Genomic DNA, 18,675 nt, shown 5'->3' on the forward strand with positions numbered 1-18,675 from the left:
TTTGTGTGGCTGTGCCCCTAAAAAAGGCACAAGGTGTAAAGGATGGGGGTGTGTATTAGTGTATTACAGACTCAGAATCCTAAAAAGGACTAGAGTGGCCCTCTTCACTCCCTACGAATGCATCACTCTGTCTAAATATACCACGGCGCTACAGATGGTGCGAAATAGCGTTATTCATCACTGTCTCTCTCTCTCTCTCTCTCTCTCTCTCTCTCTCTATCATACTGTGTTTCTCACACTTACATGATTCTCACATGACACACAATGACTTCTGATCCATATTTTACAACATGAAAGACATTTGGCCCCAAGTGGCATGTTAAAGGCATGACTGTCTTGATGCCTTTTTTACGTCAGTGTCACCACCTGATGCTCTGTCCTGCATCACCCTGTTTTCCGGTCATGACATCGACACCATCCCACCTCTGGCTCATGATCTCACACTCAGTGGCCTTTCATGCACTACACCAGCATCCACAATCCCACTCACCATTGATGGTTTATCTATAGTGTTGAATGTATCATATGGATTCACCAAACTCATTGTACATTTGTTTTTCTTGACTGGTTAACTTGGCATTTCTAAATGATGCTCTGTGATCATTGGTTCAGTTTTATTAATCCACTTTGCTTAGCCATCACTGTTTGAATATATTCAGTATGGTGAACCCTCAAGAACATGTATTCACACGAATGTGAACAAACTATGTAATATGAACTGGGAGCTCCTCAGTTTCGTAACGGCAGTAGCCTATCTAGGGTGGATACATACAGCAGATGCTAAAGCTGTAAGCATTGTAAGCATTTTTGGTCACCATTAATTTAATACTATCTGAGAAAATGCGGATCAGACATTTAATGACACGCTCCTTTTGCTTTACATTATCCTCTCTCTGTTGTGACCAGGATCCGTGTTTACTTGAATCCACTCTAGTACGCACAGACAGAAATGTTGGCTGCGCCTCACTCATATAAAACGCTTTGTTTCATATACCTCCCATGAAAAAAATTTTCTCGACTCTGTTGTCGGCAGCTGCGCCTCCCACTACTGTAGCACACAGGCTCAGGCGGACGTCAGCGGCTACGCAAGAAGCCTGCCTGCCTATGACAGCGTGTAGTACTTACTGCCTGCTCGCTCCTCACTCTCATTCATTACAAGCTCTATCGCATCCAGTGCTTCCGCGAGTACCATCACTGTCACTGGGTGTCTTGGACTAGGCACTGTGTCTTTGCCATGCTGCAATACGAAGGTAGGACATAGGTGAAATATATCAATCACATATTTATTGGCTTAATGTAAGCGGGCGAGAATCATGCTGTTGAGTAAAAAACGTTCTATTTGGTAAATCAGTTTACACTGCCGGTCTTGTGAGCCACCGTTAAGTTCAGCAGAGGAGCTATCTGCAATTTTTTTGACAACTAATATAATGGCAGCGTGAAAATCGCGGAAAAATAGCATTATAATGATGGTGACAGGAATAGCCTATACAACTAGAGTAGCCTACACTGAATTCTCACGCTGTAAATTCATTAGCGTTGATGTTGATCATGATGGCTGTTGATAATGATTTCTTCTATAGACCTTTGGGGTTCATGTGTTTGTAATCAGGGGAGATGAAATCATTTTACATCCAAACGTTGAAATTCAAACTGTGTGTGTGTGTGTGTGTGTGTGTGAGAGAGAGAGAGCTTGTCAGCATATATATATATTAATATATATATAAGCATGTGTGTAAACTGGGTGCTGGTTGTTGGAGGATTCATTTGGAATCATTTATCCTCACCTGCAGATATGGCAATGGCACAGCTATATAAAAGGCTATTGGTATCAGAGCTAGAAATGAGCAGTGTTGGTCTTTTAGACTGGGTATGAAGGATCAGCCACACGATCAAAGTGAAGTGTAGGGTTTTGGACTCATGTGCTGTCGCTTACTGTGGAAAAACCATCCATGTCCCATTTCTGATTACTCTAGCTTGTGAGAGACTGTATATTTTGCCTGTTTTAGAGATGGAAAAAACAGCACTGTGGGCTATTTTTTCTGTCCTCCTCCTCCTCCACATCCTCTTCATCCCTCTCCTCCTCAGTTTCAATGAATTCCTGTGAGTGTGAGGGAGGTTGGTGCAGGCTGTAATCTCTCCCATTCAGTGTGCATTTCGATACCGATGCCAGAGCTTCTCTCTCTTCTCCTCAGTGAATGGGACCTCAGCAAGTCCGGTGTCGACAACGCCTCACTCCATGAAGTCACCCAGCCCCTCACCCATCAGCCAAGCCAACATGAGAAAACGCAAGGTAAGATCACCTGTGATCATCTTTCTCTCCTACTTTCTCTCTCTCTCTCTATATATCTCTCTCTCTCCTTTGTGCCCCTTCCTCACTCTCACTTTTTTTCCCTCTTCTTTCTTTCTCACACTTTATCTTCACACATTCCTAGATTCACACACCCAACCCATGTGAGTGTTGTCCTCCTCTGTTAGTCCCCAGTGCGTAGAAGCTAGCATCTTACCCCCCGAAGACACGCTGTCAAGGCCCTTCTACTTTATAACACCCAACCCCCTGCCCCTTCTGTCTTCTCAGGACAAGGACCAGGTCACAACTGAATGCACAGCTTGAACTCCCTTGAGTTCTGATAGCGGAATTAGCGTGTTGGAAGACCAATTGAGTAATCCCCTGAAAACCTTAGAGTCTGTGAATGGGGTGGCTGACCACTGACTGGGCCGAGGCAGCTGCATTGGATTCGTCCCGCGAGGCGCTCTCTCTCTCTCTCTCTCTCTTTCTCCGTTCTCATGCCACCATTGTGGTTTTCGAGAGCCCCAAACGCCAGTGATTGACAGTGGAGAGTGCCCCCGCTGCCTTTTTGCTAGATTTGTTGTTCTGTACGAGTGTAACGTGCTTTTCATGCTAGAGACGTGCTAGTGAACCATCTGTGTGAATTAAAGCTACCACAAAGCAAAAGACAAAGGAAATGAGCATGCAACTCGACAGGGATGATGGGATTTCTCTGCCATTCTCTTTCCGTCCGAGAGTCTGTGTATGAGAGTGGGTTTAAGCATGCAGGCCTGTGGTCGTGTGTGTGTGGTGTGTGTGTGTTTGTGTGTGTGTGTGTGCGACTACATCAAAGCAATCCCCTAATCTCGCCTTCGAGACTTATGACGGGGAGAGGTTTAATTCTAGAAGCGTTGAATGTTAAACCAGAAAAGTCCAGGCCCCAATCTCGCTTGTCATTGGTGGCTGTGCATAATTTTGTTCTAGCTCTAAGCTAAAAATTTTTTTTTTCTGTGCCCTTCCTCCCGCTTTGTTTGTCCGCCATGACCTCATCCTCTAGGCTCGAGGCCTCCAGCCCCGCATCCAGTAGATTTAACACTTGCCACTCTATCCATAGCTGCCAGCGGATTTAATGGTTGGCAGTGGTCAAGTGGTCAGAGCCTGTGAGGAGAAAAAACGTGTGGCATTTGATTTGCTGCTTAGCGCTTCTGTGAAGTGTGCCGTTACTGTCCCGGGTGAGGATTAATTGGAGGATGCCCTCCTCAGGCAACACAGAGGATTAGAGACTGACCTGGAATCAGTCATGTTATTCCAGGCCAGACAGGAAGTACCTTTCTGTCCTGTCGTTTACCAGATTCACAGATTATTCGCCCCAACCCCCAAATGAGAACTTCATCAGTATTCAGTGTTCAGGACTCCTTTCTTTCCGGAACTTATCTCTGCATTGAAAATACGTGCCCTGGGTACACAGGAAGCAAGGCAAGAGTTTTGTTATTTTTAGACACTGCTAAATAATGTAAAACACGTTATTCTATGTTTATACCGCTGTGTAACTCCTGTTCGTGTCCTCAGTCGTGCCAGGGTGCGGTTGTGGATAGGCTTAGTTTGTTAACGTTGTCCCTGAGAGAGCCTTATTCTCTGCAGAATGAAATGGTTGTCTGACATTTTTTGTCACCGATATTTGTGGTGTAGGGAAGTAGAATCTCCAGCCTTGTGATTGAGATGAGTCCATAAACTTCTGCTGAACGTTAGGAGGAACTAGCATAGACTATGTTTTTTTTTTCATAGAGAGACAAAAACATTTCCATTGACGAATTTGAGAAGAATTTTAAAACTCTTCTTACAGCCCCATTGAGCACATCCCTCAAACAGCACACAAGTCATACACAAGTATGACATTCAGTGATGTTTGAAAGGAGACTGATGGCAAATCCCATCCTGATTTTCATTCTGATGAAAGAACAGTCCTCTCTCTCTCTCTCTCTCTCTCTCTCTCTCTCTCTCTTTGTTCTCATCTGTCTGATCCCTCCATGAGGCAGAATTTGGGACAGCCATATCAGTCCAAGGCAGAGGCATCATAGTAGCTTTTCAACCATCTGCCTCATAAGTGGGTCGCACTTTGAAGACAGAGAGGAGGAAAGTGGGGGGTGGTGGTGGATGGGAGGAGAAAACCCTACTTCACAATCTGTGAATGGGGGGAAGGGGACCATCTCCCACATGAGTGAGATGTATTTTCCATATGCTCGCTGAGAAGCTCTGCTTCCGTGCAATGCTCAGGTCTGGCTGTAAGCGCTTCTGCTGCATCCTCATCACAAACTCATCCACAATGCACAGAAAGGCAAGGACACCTGCCAAGGACACCTGGCAAGGACACCTGAGGTCATGAACAGGTTGAGCTTAGTGGCATCGGTTTGGGGGCTCATGACGGCTTCAGTGTATGTGACGCACTTTGCTCCTGTGTAATAATGATGTGGAACTCTAGATATGTCACAGCATAGAGAGCTAGCGAGTGTGTCACAGCATAGAGAGCTAGCGAGTGTGTCACAGCATAGAGAGCTAGCGAGTGTGTCACAGCATAGAGAGCTAGCGAGTGTGTCACAGCATAGAGAGCTAGCGAGTGTGTGCCGCCTGCTGCGCACGTTTCCGTGTCCTCTAGGCAGATCTGTTGCAGGCTTTGTGTCGCATACCATGGAGAGCTGCTGAGACCAAATGTATGTCCTCATTCAGAATTCAGTGTATCAAAGTCTGCCCATTTTCCATCACTCATTGCCTAGCTGCTAGGCCCTAGCATCTTTGGTAGGAGTAGTTTTACAGGCATTAAAAGATCAATAGACTTTGGAAACTAGAGATTTGTGGATGAAGTCCCTAAAGTAAGGTAGTCTTGGCACTGAAAACTGGGACAAATGCCCATCATTCCTCCCTGGCAGCATAACTCAGTATAATAGATATTTTCAGGCACCTCCCTCACATAGAAAGCATATTCATTTCATCATACAGTAGCATTAACCAAATCCATTGTTATCCTTTCAATCATATTTTGTGATTGAAATTAATTTGTTTTCTTCTCATTGTTTTACCAATATTTTAAATATTTAACATGACCATATCTGGTTAATTATTCATGGATCATTATTCTCATCCTGAAGCTCCATCATGGATCCAGGCATGCAGAGAAAGGCATGATCTAGTGTGACCCAGTTAAAGACATTAACGAGACAAGAGGACAATCTTTAGCATTCTCCTAACTGTATAGTTGCTGGCCACGTATCCTGAGGCTCTTTCTCACACACACACACACACACACACACATTGTTAACTCTCCCTTCCCCCTTTCCTTCATCCGCAAACAGAAAGAGGGTCAACCACAATTAAAACCATGTCAGTGATCATGGAAAAAAAAGGGTGCTGTGCTTTTTCCCCCTCTTTTTTTCAAATTTCATTTCTTCACATTTTCACTTCCGGCGTCATTTCATTTAAAGGCCAAATCTCCACACACTTCACACGCTATGTGGGTGTCAGTGGGGATGGCATCTCACCTCTCCCCTGTCGTCTCCTTATCTCTCACACGTTAACCATTACTAGCTGGCCACAGAGTGCTCACGCCTGATGAGTTGCATGCTCTTTCGCTTCATCAGTGTCTGTTTGGTTGCATGTGTGCTGTGGAGTCCAGTTGAGAGTGCAATTGATTTGTACATTTGTTTTCTGCTTTATGTATATTGTTTGTGTGTTTGTTTGTTTGTTTGTTTATTTGGGGGTCGTTTTGTAAAGGTTTGTGTGGTGGGAGGTGATGGTGTTTGTAATGCATGTGGTGTATTTGTCTTTCATGGTGCAAATTGTGTTTCTCTCATGCATCTCACATCCATCCAAATAGCGTCTACTGTCATAAACAGCATCTCCCTCCTGCAAACACTTTGCCTAGTATCTGTACAGCTCATGTTTTGGAATTTTTTTGGTTGTTAGTGCAACCTCCCATTTACCATTCATTGTCATTAAACTCTCAAAAACCAGCAATGTACAGATTATCTGTTCATCTTCTACAACTGCCATTCAACATCTTATTTATTCACCCAGGTAACAGTGTGATACTGGTCTCATTCATTGTCAGTCTCGGGTTTGGTTGTCTTGGGGTTACCTTCTGTTACATATGTGTGCAGCATTTCCCATCTCATTTCTGAATGTTCTGTAGATTTGTTCTTTTGTTCTTTTTTTCTTTCATTCATGTTGTGATGTTTGTCAGTCTCTCCTCGTTCATTTTGATTTGCTGAGCAATTATAGGGCCATTTTGTTTTCTAAATCTCAGTAGGATCTAAATAGGATTCTAAATCTATTATTTGATTTCCATTGTTTTTCCTATTGTTTTCATGTCATTTAGTTATTCTCTCATTTCATCCAAGCTTCATCCTGTGAATATTTCATGTGTTATGTGCTTGTTGTGGACAGCATCATTGTGTATATGTTGTGTTTCATATGAATCTGGAACCTTTCCTGAGTTATTAAACAAGAACCAAGCCAAAGTCCAGCTTGATGTCTTTAGTAGTTAGACAAATCTCAACCATTTCCCCCTTATTTAGGTCAGTCCTGTGAGGAAATAAAGCCTCTCGCACAGCCTTTTGGGGAGTTTTAATCATGTTAGCAACGCGAGTAGCATGCAATACATGTGCCTCATACAAGACAGCCCTCAGTTGGAAGATACTTTAGCCCTCAGTTGGCAGATACTTTAGGACGGGATGAGATTTAAACCCGCTGTAGAAAAAAAAAGGTTGGAACAGTGGCCAGTGGTGCGTGTACCGGGCAGATAAAACAGAACTGCCAAGGCTTTCGGATCCTTTGCAGAGGAGATATTAATTTCCACGTGGCGTTACGGTTACTTGTACGTTTTTTTTTTTGTACGTTTTTTTTTAATGTCTGTCCCCACGTGTCTCATTAGGACACAGGGATTTTGTTCTGTCTTCACCAATCAGGGAGGCCCAGGGCAGCGAGGGCCTCCGCCTCGGCCCTAATCCAGACGGGATGAGAGTATCACCCCGTCTCCCTCAAACTCTCTCTGGTCTCTGGCTGAGGGGTTGGCAGTGAGGGGTAGAGCTGTGTACTGGGAACAGGAGGTGCCGTTGGATATTGGGGGTGGGGGGCTGGGGGGTTAGTGTTAGGTTTAGGAGGGGGGGCTTAAGAATATTTTCCCTCTCATGCAAGCAACGAGTTGGATGGGATACAACTGAGTTCATTGGAAAACATGCATGAATAGTGCATAGCACTCTTGTTTTAAATAGGAACAATCAGCAGAGAGACATCTGAGGCATGCTGCATCTATATGAATGGTATACAGTATAGAGGTCACAGTATACTGCAAGAACATGTGGGAAAGTGGAAGTAACTGTGGTAGTGAGCGTGCACAGGATTATAAAAGCAGCTCTAAGCACAACTCCAACGACTAGCCAGAAATTAGTGTTTGTTCATTTAAATCAGGGATCAGTCGGTACCTCTTATCAGTAACCTACTGCCACCCTCAAAGCTCACAACACCACCTACACTAGTACAACTGTCTAAAATCAAAAACATCAAGCCAGATTGCTACTTATCTGTAATATGTATGTGGATACAGTACAAATTCTTTACCAATATACTCAGTCAACATTTGCTAGGATCATGTGTTCATAGCCAGTCTCTAATAACTAGTAGTGCTCTTCTGATTAATTCTGAATTCTGCAGACTTGGTTAGACACAGGAAATGACTTATTTGGACAGGTGTCTGAGCTCGCTTCCTGTCTGGAAGGAAGAAGCGCCTTTATATGGGCATGAGCTCGCCTCATTCAATGGAAATGGTGTTGCTCTCATTGCCAGTTTCCATGGAAACAGTGGTTTGTTTCAGTGGTATCAGTGAACATTAATGTGAGGAGAACAGGACAGGAAACAGGGAGAGAAACGGAACTAAAATAGGCTCAACAACCCGCTCGTCTTTTCATGAATGTCTGATCCAACACGCAATGTCTCTCCAGGCTGATGTCTTTCAACTACACATCAAATGGAAGTGTTTTTTCAGAATGTTCCCTGTTCTGCACTTGCAGTGTTTACCCATAATTACAGCCATTAGTGGCATTTCACACTCTTGTGTCTCTCCGGGGTTGAGGTGAGAGGGTGTCACCTGTGCCCATATGCCCAATTACTGCCTTGTGCTTTCGACAGAGAGCTGAGAGGGCTCAGAGCAATAGGATGAATTCCAATGACTTTATCCCTGAAACCCAGAGGGGGGTGAGGGCTGGGGGGGGGGGGGGGGGGTGGGTATTGGGTACTCAGCATGACTGACGGCGGACATGAGAGAAAACCAATTTATAGCACCATTGGTAACCTTCTGACTTTTGCTGCCTGCTGTCATGGCAACCGGTGAACGGGGCATCAAGTTGTTTGCTGTTTACCTGCTGCCGTGTGTCCGGAGGAGAAGCACACCTGGAGAGAGAGGGAGGGGGCAGGGGGAGAGGTGTTTTGGGGGCTGAGAGGGACAATGCAGAACCCAAAGGTGGGATGTGTGGATGTGTGGAAGTGCTCACATGCAGTAGGTTTCCACTTTCCACTGAGTTTGAATTCATTGTGTTGATAAGCTACCTCTTCCTCTCTCTCTCTGTCTCTCTTTTCCTGCTCATCTCTCACTCCCCTCCCTTTCCTCTCTCTCCATCTCTCTCTCTCTCTCTCTTTCCCTCTCCCAGGGCTCCACTGGCTCCTCCATTTCTCTTGACTCTGCAAAGGTCTCTCTAGAAGAGGGAGACGAACAGATCCATGATGAGCAGAGGACTGATGGACAGATAAGTGATGGTAAGGTGCCTCCCAGGTGGTTTCTCTTATATAAGGAGAAGCAGAAGTGCTACTGTCATACTGCTAAAATTAGCATTTTGCATGATAGTGCTGAACAGTTTTGTCTGGTTTATAGAGAAGATAACAACTGCCAGTTGAGTTGGTTGATGATTATGGATCCTGGGTACAGGGGCAATGAAATGAAATGAACCCCAAATAAATGCTTTTCCATCTTGAACAAAATATCATCAGTTTAGGTTATGAAATTGATGGAAATAATTAATTATGAAATGTTGATGTTGTTGTTGATGATGATGATGATGATTGATGTGGGTCTCCTGCCCTGTGTTTCAGTTGAGGTTGAACCTGAATTCGATCGTAAAGTTGCCCTGACAGTCACCCCCGAAGTTGCCCCTGAGGTGGATGACTGTCCAGTGGTGCCAGCCTCCATCTCCGACAGGTATAAGGTCGGACGCATGATCGGAGACGGGAACTTCGCTGTGGTGCGAGAGTGTGTGGAGCATTCCACTGGCAGGGCGTACGCTTTGAAGATCATCAACAAGGGCAGATGTCAGGGAAAGGTAAACAAGACACCGATGTTCTCCTTCTTTGGGACCATTCATTTCCTTTTAAAAAATATATTTCTATTTGTTTGGTAGTCCATGCGGATCTATTAATTAGCACTGAGGACATGTCTATCATGATTTATAAATGAGGTTCTTGATGACCCAGAACATTCTGACCAGTAAACTTTTGTGTCGCTTCTGCAGGAGCACATGGTCCAGAACGAGGTGGCTATCTTGAGACGAGTGAAGCATCCAAACATCGTGTTGCTAATCGAGGAGATGGACACATACAGCGAACTCTACCTGGTCATGGAGCTGGTCAAGGTACATAGAACTTTTTAAATGCCATGTATAATGTGTTCACGTTTCTAAATGTAGGGTATGTCAAATCATGAACACATATCTTCACACACACACACAAACACATACTGTACACACACAAACACCGTCAAACACATAAAGGAAATGTATTGTTCAAGTTTAGGTAAAGTCATGATTATGGGGTGAAATCAAACACTTTATGTGCTTACAGATGAACTGAGTAATAGATAGCTGCTTCCTTCAAGGACTGCTGGCTGTGTGAACAGACACACTATTTTAGACTGCCCCTGCTCCACTTAGTTCCCTGTGAAAGGGGATTTCCCAAGCCATGCACCCATAGCTCAGATTGAGGTCATGACGAAGGATTTCTCCCCAAAAGAGGAATCTGGCATGTTGAGGAGTGATCAGGCACTACAGCAGCTAGCAAAGACAGTGCATATATGATTCCGAAATGTCCTATACTACTGCACTGTACTCAGTGTCATGAATGACAATGGCCCTTGTAATATAATTAACATTTTTTTCATTCAAAGTGACTTACATAAGTCAAGGGACTACATTGTTCCCAGAGCAACTTGGGGTTAAGTTTCTTGCTCAAGGACACACGAGAATTGAACCCACAACGTTTCAGGCTACTGCATACTAGCCCAGCTCCTTAACCACTACGCTACCACCACCCATATGGATGTCGCTTTGGATAAAAGTGTCTAAATGAGTAAATGTAAATGTACTCGAAAATGTACTGGACCAGCATTTTAACATTTAGATAGCATTGGCACGCCAACTAGCATTTATGATTTATGAGCATAATGCAATTCAACACTTGAATGGTTATGCAAGCAACGCTCATCTTTCTCTGCAGGGCGGAGACCTTTTCGATGCCATCACCTCAGCAAACAGATATACAGAGCGCGACGCGGGCCGTATGCTGTTCCACCTGGCCAACGCCATCAAATACCTCCACAGCCTGAACATCGTGCACCGGGACATCAAACCTGAGAACCTGCTGGTGAGACAACAGTGTGTGTGTGAGTGCGCCGCAGTGCACCGTGGGGTCTCCATTAATCATCACCGCCGATGCGTTATGTAAGGGAGGCGCGTGGAGGTGAACCCAGGCGTTGGGGATGTGAGGATGATGACGGCATCTCACTTCCTGCCCGGCAGGACGGAGATGTGTGAAAGCCCTTGCAGGAACAAGCACCCAACCATGCCTTCAAGCACATGTCACTTCCTGTGTGTGTGTGTCTGTGTGTGTGTGTGTGTATAAGTGTGTGTGTGTGTGTGTTATGGCTAGGGGTGTTTGTGTGTGTATGTGTGTGTTTGGGGGGTTGGTGGTGTTTGTGTGTGCGCATGTGTGTGTGTTTGTGTGTATACAGTATGTGTGTGTGCGTGTATCTGAGCATTTTTTCTGCATCTGTGTGTGTATGTGTGTGAGCTCGGCCCACGCAATTGATCATCTCATCTCTGAGACCCCCTCCCAACCCCACCCACCCCCACCCCCCACTGCGGCGGTGCTGAGCGAAGCCACTGCTGAATCACCCGAGCCCCCACGAGCACAGGCAGCAGACACAGCAGCACCCCAGCGACAGCTCAGTCTACCGGGGTGACTCAGTCAGAGAGAGAGAGAGAGAGAGAGAGAGAGAGAGAGAGAGAGAGAGAGAGAGAGAGACAGAGAGAGAGAGAGCGCATGGAGGAGGCAGACATGATTCAAGCCAGCTGGCCCCTTTCTCTTCCAGCCTCTAGACGACATCAACGTACCAGAGCCGGGCGCTTACCCTGTCACCCTCTGTACCAAATCTCCATCTAGCCTTTCAGCAACCCCCAAAAAAGAGATTTCAAATCTCTTTTTTTGGGGGAAACAAATTCAGACTTTTATTGCCATGACTGTATAGCAGTGTTTCTAAAATGGCGGCTATATAAAAGCAAGATGCAAGCATCAGACAAAATACTGAGTGCTTTAGAAGATGATGGAGTGGTTGCTTGGATTTAAGGGTAATCATCCTTTCCCTTAAGGATTTAAGGATTTAACAACTGTTGAGGTCTATCCACGGGCTCTGTCTAGCCATTAGTGTTTCACAGGGACAGACGTCAAACTGCTTCCCCTGCCTCACGACCCCATGGGTGTGTGTGTGTGTGTGTATGTATGTATGTGTGTGTGTGTGTGTGTGTGTGTGTCTGTAGTATCACTTCCCTGCCTGCTACCTCTTGCTCTTCTCCTGGTCAAATTTAATCAACGTTTCCCTTCCTCAGACGTACGGGCGGAGGGCCAAATTGCCTCTGCTGTTGGCGATCTCATGCACTCGCTCTCTCTCCCTCTCTCGCTCACTTGTGTGCACTAAAGATAATTGCTTGTGGCTGGAAGCATGCCTTTCTCCATAAAGCCACACTGATACCCTCAGGATCCTGGGCTTTCTCCTTTTTAGTTGTGTTTAACGCATTGCTACACACCTTATGTAACAGCAAACAAAGCTGGTCTGTGTCTAATCCTAGAGCGGCTGCGCAACACTTACACACACACACACAAACACACACACACACACACACACACACACACACACACACACACACACACACATACACACACACACACACACACACACACACACACACACACACACACATACACACACACACACACACACACACACACACACACATACACACACACACACACACACACACACACACACACACACACACACACACACATACACACACACACACACAAACATCAGCAGTCGCTCTTATCCTTGAGTGTTTGATTTGTCTGTGAGATGAGAGCTTTTGGCTGCCAATATTTGAATGCACTGGGTTTATGTGCCATTGTCCCAGTTCCGGCCTGTTTTTTTGTTATTTAGGTACTGAATATGATTGAAGTAGTTTATTTACATCTTTGGGGATTACATAATGAAGTGTTTAACCTGAAATGCTCCATTTCATGTTTTGTGGACAATACTCATCCAAACAGTGCTGAACTCGATTACCTTCAGTTTATGCTTTTATGTGTATCTCTCAGATCTCATCTCACATATTGGCCGTGCTAGTCTAGAGTAATAGGAGGTGAAGGCTCTCTTCTCATGCTTTTTCTCATCTCTCCCTCGCTGCAGGTTTACGAGCGACAGGATGGGACTAAGTCTCTGAAGCTGGGCGACTTCGGCCTGGCCACGGTGGTGGACGGACCGCTCTACACTGTGTGTGGCACCCCGACTTATGTAGCACCGGAGATCATAGCAGAGACCGGGTCAGTTGAAGCAAAGAGTGACAAGTCATTCCTTGTACTGTAGAATCAATGCTATGTGTAGCTGTTCTGTGACTCCTTGCAGGTTTCTGACCTGTCCCTTTGCTTGCCTCTTCTACAGATATGGCCTTAAGGTGGACATTTGGGCAGCAGGAGTCATCACATACATTTTGTTGTGTGGGTTTCCTCCTTTCCGTGGGTGAGTATTGTTTGCACGATTTCCTTAGCCTCAGTCAGATAAATAAAGTCATTCACTGAGTAATCTCATGCTAAGTACATCATTAAATTTTAGATTTTAATTACATTGCAGCAGTGTGAGCTGTTATGAAACACTTTTCTTTTTTTCTCTTTCCGTCCTTGATACTGTACAGCAGTGCCCCCTACTGGTGAATGTTGTAATAACACGATCACCTCTATTACAGAAGCAATGATGACCAGGAGACACTGTTTGACCACATCCTCTTGGGACAGCTAGAATTCCCCCTCCCATACTGGGATAACGTCTCAGACTCAGCAAAGGTCAGTTGTAGTATCTGTAATTATGTGCTATATAGATGTGTTATGTGTTTCTAGATCAAACGAGAGTGCGTCATTTACACGGACTTTCTCCCAAAGAGAACATATTTCAAATACAGATAGACACGTGCAGTATCTGTTAAAAGATTAATAAAACAAAATGAATGAATGATAAAAACAACAACAAAACAACAATAGCAATGTCACTAATAATCTCTCTCTCTCTCTCTCTCTCTCTCTCTCTCTCTCTCTCTCTCCACACACAGGAGTTGATCACCTCCATGCTGCAGGTAGAGGTGGATCAGAGGTACACAGCCCTGCAAGTGCTAGAACATCCGTGGGTCAATGTAAGTGTCCCAAAAACAGCTTTCATTCCACCTCCCTCGTTTGTACCCTCGTTTATATAACACATTCAAAACGGCCCTCCATTTCATTTGTTTTAATTATAATTATGAGTTAGATTAAAATGTTATATAAGCACAAGTAAAACAGGGTTATGTGTCCACATGTCGACCCAGACCAGTCTGATAATAATGGGTATTAGTTTCTCATGTTGATTTCCATGCATCTCCATTGCATATTTGCCATTTAAATGCACCAGCCTGTGCTGTGGTATTTGTCATATCCATCCCACCCTTTAATATCAGTCATTTCAGACACTGTCATCTCACACTGTAACAATAGACAGCCCCTGAAAACAAGTGAAGTAAACAGATATTCATTTATCCCCAGGATGATGGTCTGTCTGAGAATGAGCACCAGCTGTCTGTAGCAGGGAAGATCAAGAAGCACTTTAACACCAGCCCCAAACCCAACAGCACGGTAAGAGCTGCAACTACTAATACACACTCAACACACACAAATACATTAGATTCAGCTGAAGAGTTGAATTAGGTAGACTTCCCAATGAGTGGATTTAGTCTATGAGCAAAATATTGGGGGTCATTTTATCTCTTTGTTCACAATGAAAACTGCTCACAACTCTTTTAATGATCACAGTAGATGATTTACTAAGTTGTTTTTGTTTATCATGCAGTATGAAATGTAAATGTTCCTTTGAAAATGTAAATATCTGATGCAGTTGCTTCAGAATATGGTGTCATCATTATTATTACTTGTCGAAAATGCTAGCATTATGCAAGTCTTCCTAAAATATCTCCCATCCTGCCCTTCTAACCCCCCCCCCCCCCATAACCCTTTGTCCACTCTGCGGAACAGAGTTTGCCCGGTTACTGGGCAGGAATGGAGCTCTTTTGCTCTCCTAACAAAAGCAGCGACTGTGTCCACCATGTTTCCATGACTCTAGTGTTCCGCCTTTTGTCTCTCTGTCTGATCTCCATCAATTACAGTGGACTTATTGAGGCCAGGCCTTGTTTTGGTGCCAGACCCTCTTATAAAGACTGTAAATAGTCTCAATAGACTCTGATTGACGACATGCGTGGCTTTCAGCGTGCTGGTCTGCTGGATTGTTAGTGGACAGTGTGAGCATTGTGATCAGATTTCGGGCGGAGGCTCTCTACTTCCGGAGTAACACATGCACTTTGTTTGATTTCTCTGTGTTCAGCTTGACCAGGAGTTCGCTATCCAGAGGTCAGGCTCTTTAGACTACTACCAGCACCCGGGCATGTACTGGATAAGGTAGGGCATGTTGCTATAGCAACTCCTTGGCAGTCAGTGTGATGTGTGTGTGTGTGTGCGTGTGGGTGTGTGTGTGTGTGTGTGTTTGTGTATGTGTGTGTGTGTGTTTGTGTGCTGATATTTACAGACCGATGCAGGATTCAAGCCCAGTGTTTTGGAGCTTTGCTTAAGCTATCAACTCTTTTTTGCCAACACTCAGCAAAGCACGCATACAAGTGGCACACACATGCAGGTCCTGCACACATGCACATGCAGACACGTGCATTATGCACATGTGCAAAGACAAACACACATAGCATGAGTGCTCTCTCTCACTGTGTGTGTGTGTGTGTGTGTGTGTGTGTGTGTGTGTGTGTGTGTGTGTGTGTGTGTGTGTGTGTGTGTGTGTGTGTGAGAGAGAAAGAGAGAGATCTGAGACAGAGAAAGAATGACATAGACACACCTCCACACACACACACACACACACACACACACACACACACACACACACACACACACACACACACGCACACACACATATTCCAGCGAACCCGATGATTGAACCTGTACTCCTTGTCTCCTCCCCCAGACCCCCACTCTTGATAAGGAGGGGCCGGTTCTCCGACGAAGATGCCACCAGGATGTAAGGAGGTCCAGACCAGACCTGACCTGACCTGACCTGCCACCAGACCAACCAGACCACAGAGCCGCCCAGTAGCCACCACCGCTCCCACCTCTTCCCTGACCCAGTCCCACCCCCAGCTCCAGCCCCGCCATCACACCAGAGTCCGGAGACTACACCCCAGCGGTCATCCGACAGGAGTCTACTCTCCCAGCTCTCCCTCCTGTGGAGCGTGGTGAGAAGACCTAGTGGAGAGAAAGGGTGGATGGGGTGTACGAGGACTCGGGTGATGAGGGGAAACCGGAGAGAAACGAGTGACTTTGAGACTTTTTGTGAGAAACTTACATTCCATAAACCACACTCAGAGAAATGGAGAGTTATGTGGTGATTGGGAAATGTGCTTGTGTGGGTCTGAGAGAGTTATTGCCCTTTTTTTATATTCTTGTTCATCACTGACTTGGTTTACTTATTCCACTTAACACACTTATAGATCTATGGAATCTTCTGGAACGTGTCCAAACCAAGCTCACACCCAGCAGTACTGAGTCTGATCACGTATAGTCATGTTGAATGATGAGTACTTCAAATGACTACTTTATTGCAGACTGAACAACTACCTGATTCTTCATTCACAAACCTTTACTTTTTTGATCATCTTTTTGTCCTTAACTGTCATTTAACCAAAAATATATGTGAAAATCCAACTCATACCAATAAAGTGCTCAGTATTAGATATTAGTTGACTTTAGGCAATAGAGGCTTGGGAATCAGTTAAGTGTTCCATGGACACCCATTTCTTCTGCTGTCTCCAAACAGAAATGGTCACTTTTGAAAGATTAAACGACTTGCCACACGCAATATTTAACCTACCTATGTGTATCATTGAGGTGGGAGCATTTTCTATTCTATGTACATAGTATTATTCTGATTATTTTAGTATCCACAATCTATTTCTTTATCTTAACCAGAGCACATAAAAAGCAAACGGTTTTAAATGTTTATCAGTGTATACATGTAGTTGTCATAAGCCCAAGCAAGCACAATAACATCAACATTGATCGAGTCCCATTTGGAAGGGAAGCGCTCAGCTGTCCGTGATGACCTTCAGGGAGATTGTGTTATGCTGGGTGGCAAGTGCAAGCGTCACGTGTTCTCACGGGTGTGACCACAGGGAGCAGACAGAAGACTGGCCAAAGCCGGATGCCACCGCAGGATTGATGCGCACTTCAGAAGCGAGTCAGAAAGCCGTGCAAAGTTTCAACAGGAAGGCAATGCCGGTGACGCTCGAAATGATGTTGATACACTGATACTGTCGGACAGACAAAGGACTTTGGTCAACGTTACTCATCCTTCCATAGGTCTGTGACTGAATCAAGCTGTTGTAGTAACTATAGCATCTCAGTGTCTCTCATAGAGTGAATGCGGAGGCTTTGGCCTATTGTGAGGATGTTTGAAGCCTTTGGCCTTCATGGAAATGCATTTCATCAAGTGCATTGTGCAGGAGGCACTGTTTGACTTAACACCGCTGTTCAAAAGAGGTTTATTAAAATAATTAACAAAAACACTCTTGATTCCATGTGTGCATTTATTACATACTGTATAACGTGCATAGTGTCTTACATCACATGGTTCTCTAAAACTGAGTATTACACATCTGTTCATCAATACTTGCTTTTGTTGTTGAAAATTATGTGTATACTGTAGATTGTGGACAGATTTGACCATTCTGTCAAAGTATCATTCCACCATTGGCTGTGCATTTGTGAAACAACTAGGTGTGCGTGCCCAGCATTATAGGTCCATAACATTGTGTCTGTCTCATAAAAGAACAAAGACATGTTCAACACCACAGTGCTCATTCATTTACAGGAATATTTCAAAAGAAATATGGCTGACATACAGTCACACACACAGACAGACACACACACACACACACACACACACACACACACACAGGCAAGCAGTATAGGATGGCTACATTAGAAGGTGAGCATCAAGATCCACTGATGTGTCTAAACAATATATGTTGTTTTTCACACTGTAGATGTCCTTTATCTACTGCAGGGTAGACACCTTTTCATAGGGGCAGAGATCTGCAGAAGAAAGCATGAATGTTAGGACACCTCAAAGTACAACTTCAGCTGACAGATGTGTTTCATTTATCATTTATGAAAATGACGATGATCATGACAATTGACACAAACCTGTTGTTCCATACGTGTAGGTTTCCTGCGCTATATTCAGGCATTCGGCTTGCTTCTTCAAAGTCTCCAGCTCGGATTCTTTCAAATCACCCTCCTTCTCTAAGAGACGGTGAAAAGATAAGCAATGTCAACATTCAGGAAATAGCAGCAGTTAGTATCAGCACTGAAATGGGGTCGAGGAGGAGTGCCACAACGCAGGGATCTTACTGGAGAGGAATAAGTATCTGGACGAGACGTCGTTCTCACGTGAGTTGTCCATGAACACAAGACAGTCAGGGCAACTCTGCAAATATTCTCCCTCGTGAAGCACACCCTCGACTGTTAAGCAAAGAATTGGAATGTTTTTTTAAGACTTTACATCTACCAAACATTATCCATATTCAATTTTAAATATTTTCTAATCCTGTGTTGCATAGTGATGTCGGTACATAAAGGGGTTGACGTATTCATGGCTTAGAAAACTGACAATTGATACATCGCAGTGCAGAGAAAGTAATTGCCAACAGTTTTTTTTTAAATTAATTTCATTATATATTATTAAGTGT

At 44.5% G+C, this 18,675-nt stretch overlaps 2 protein-coding genes across 2 annotated transcripts in view; both read left to right on the forward strand.

Annotated features, from left to right (window-relative positions):
* The window catches only part of LOC143112607 (serine/threonine-protein kinase DCLK1-like), a 41,976-nt gene extending 40,858 nt beyond the window's left edge, over positions 1–1,118 (forward strand). The window contains exon 6 of the mRNA XM_076274891.1: positions 1,034–1,118. Within this exon, the coding sequence (XP_076131006.1) occupies positions 1,034–1,118 (85 nt within the window). The remainder of the gene's footprint in view (positions 1–1,033) is intronic.
* A 51-nt stretch (positions 1,119–1,169) lies between these two features.
* Positions 1,170–17,446, forward strand: LOC143112156 (serine/threonine-protein kinase DCLK1-like). The gene is made up of 13 exons (XM_076274405.1): positions 1,170–1,250; positions 2,193–2,290; positions 8,962–9,067; positions 9,401–9,627; positions 9,817–9,936; positions 10,796–10,942; positions 13,041–13,174; positions 13,293–13,370; positions 13,594–13,690; positions 13,954–14,034; positions 14,420–14,509; positions 15,252–15,325; positions 15,894–17,446. Exons 1-13 carry the CDS (start codon positions 1,235–1,237, stop codon positions 15,949–15,951), a joined length of 1,326 nt encoding a protein of 441 aa, XP_076130520.1. The 5' UTR covers positions 1,170–1,234; the 3' UTR covers positions 15,952–17,446.
* The last annotated feature ends 1,229 nt before the right edge of the window (positions 17,447–18,675 follow it).

This window comes from Alosa pseudoharengus, unplaced genomic scaffold (genome assembly GCF_046254945.1).
Source record: "Alosa pseudoharengus isolate Yale_2024_CS ecotype anadromous, Long Island Sound unplaced genomic scaffold, YU_APseudo_1.1 YU_APseudo_1.1_scf_8, whole genome shotgun sequence".
Taxonomy (NCBI): Eukaryota; Metazoa; Chordata; class Actinopteri; order Clupeiformes; family Clupeidae; genus Alosa; species Alosa pseudoharengus.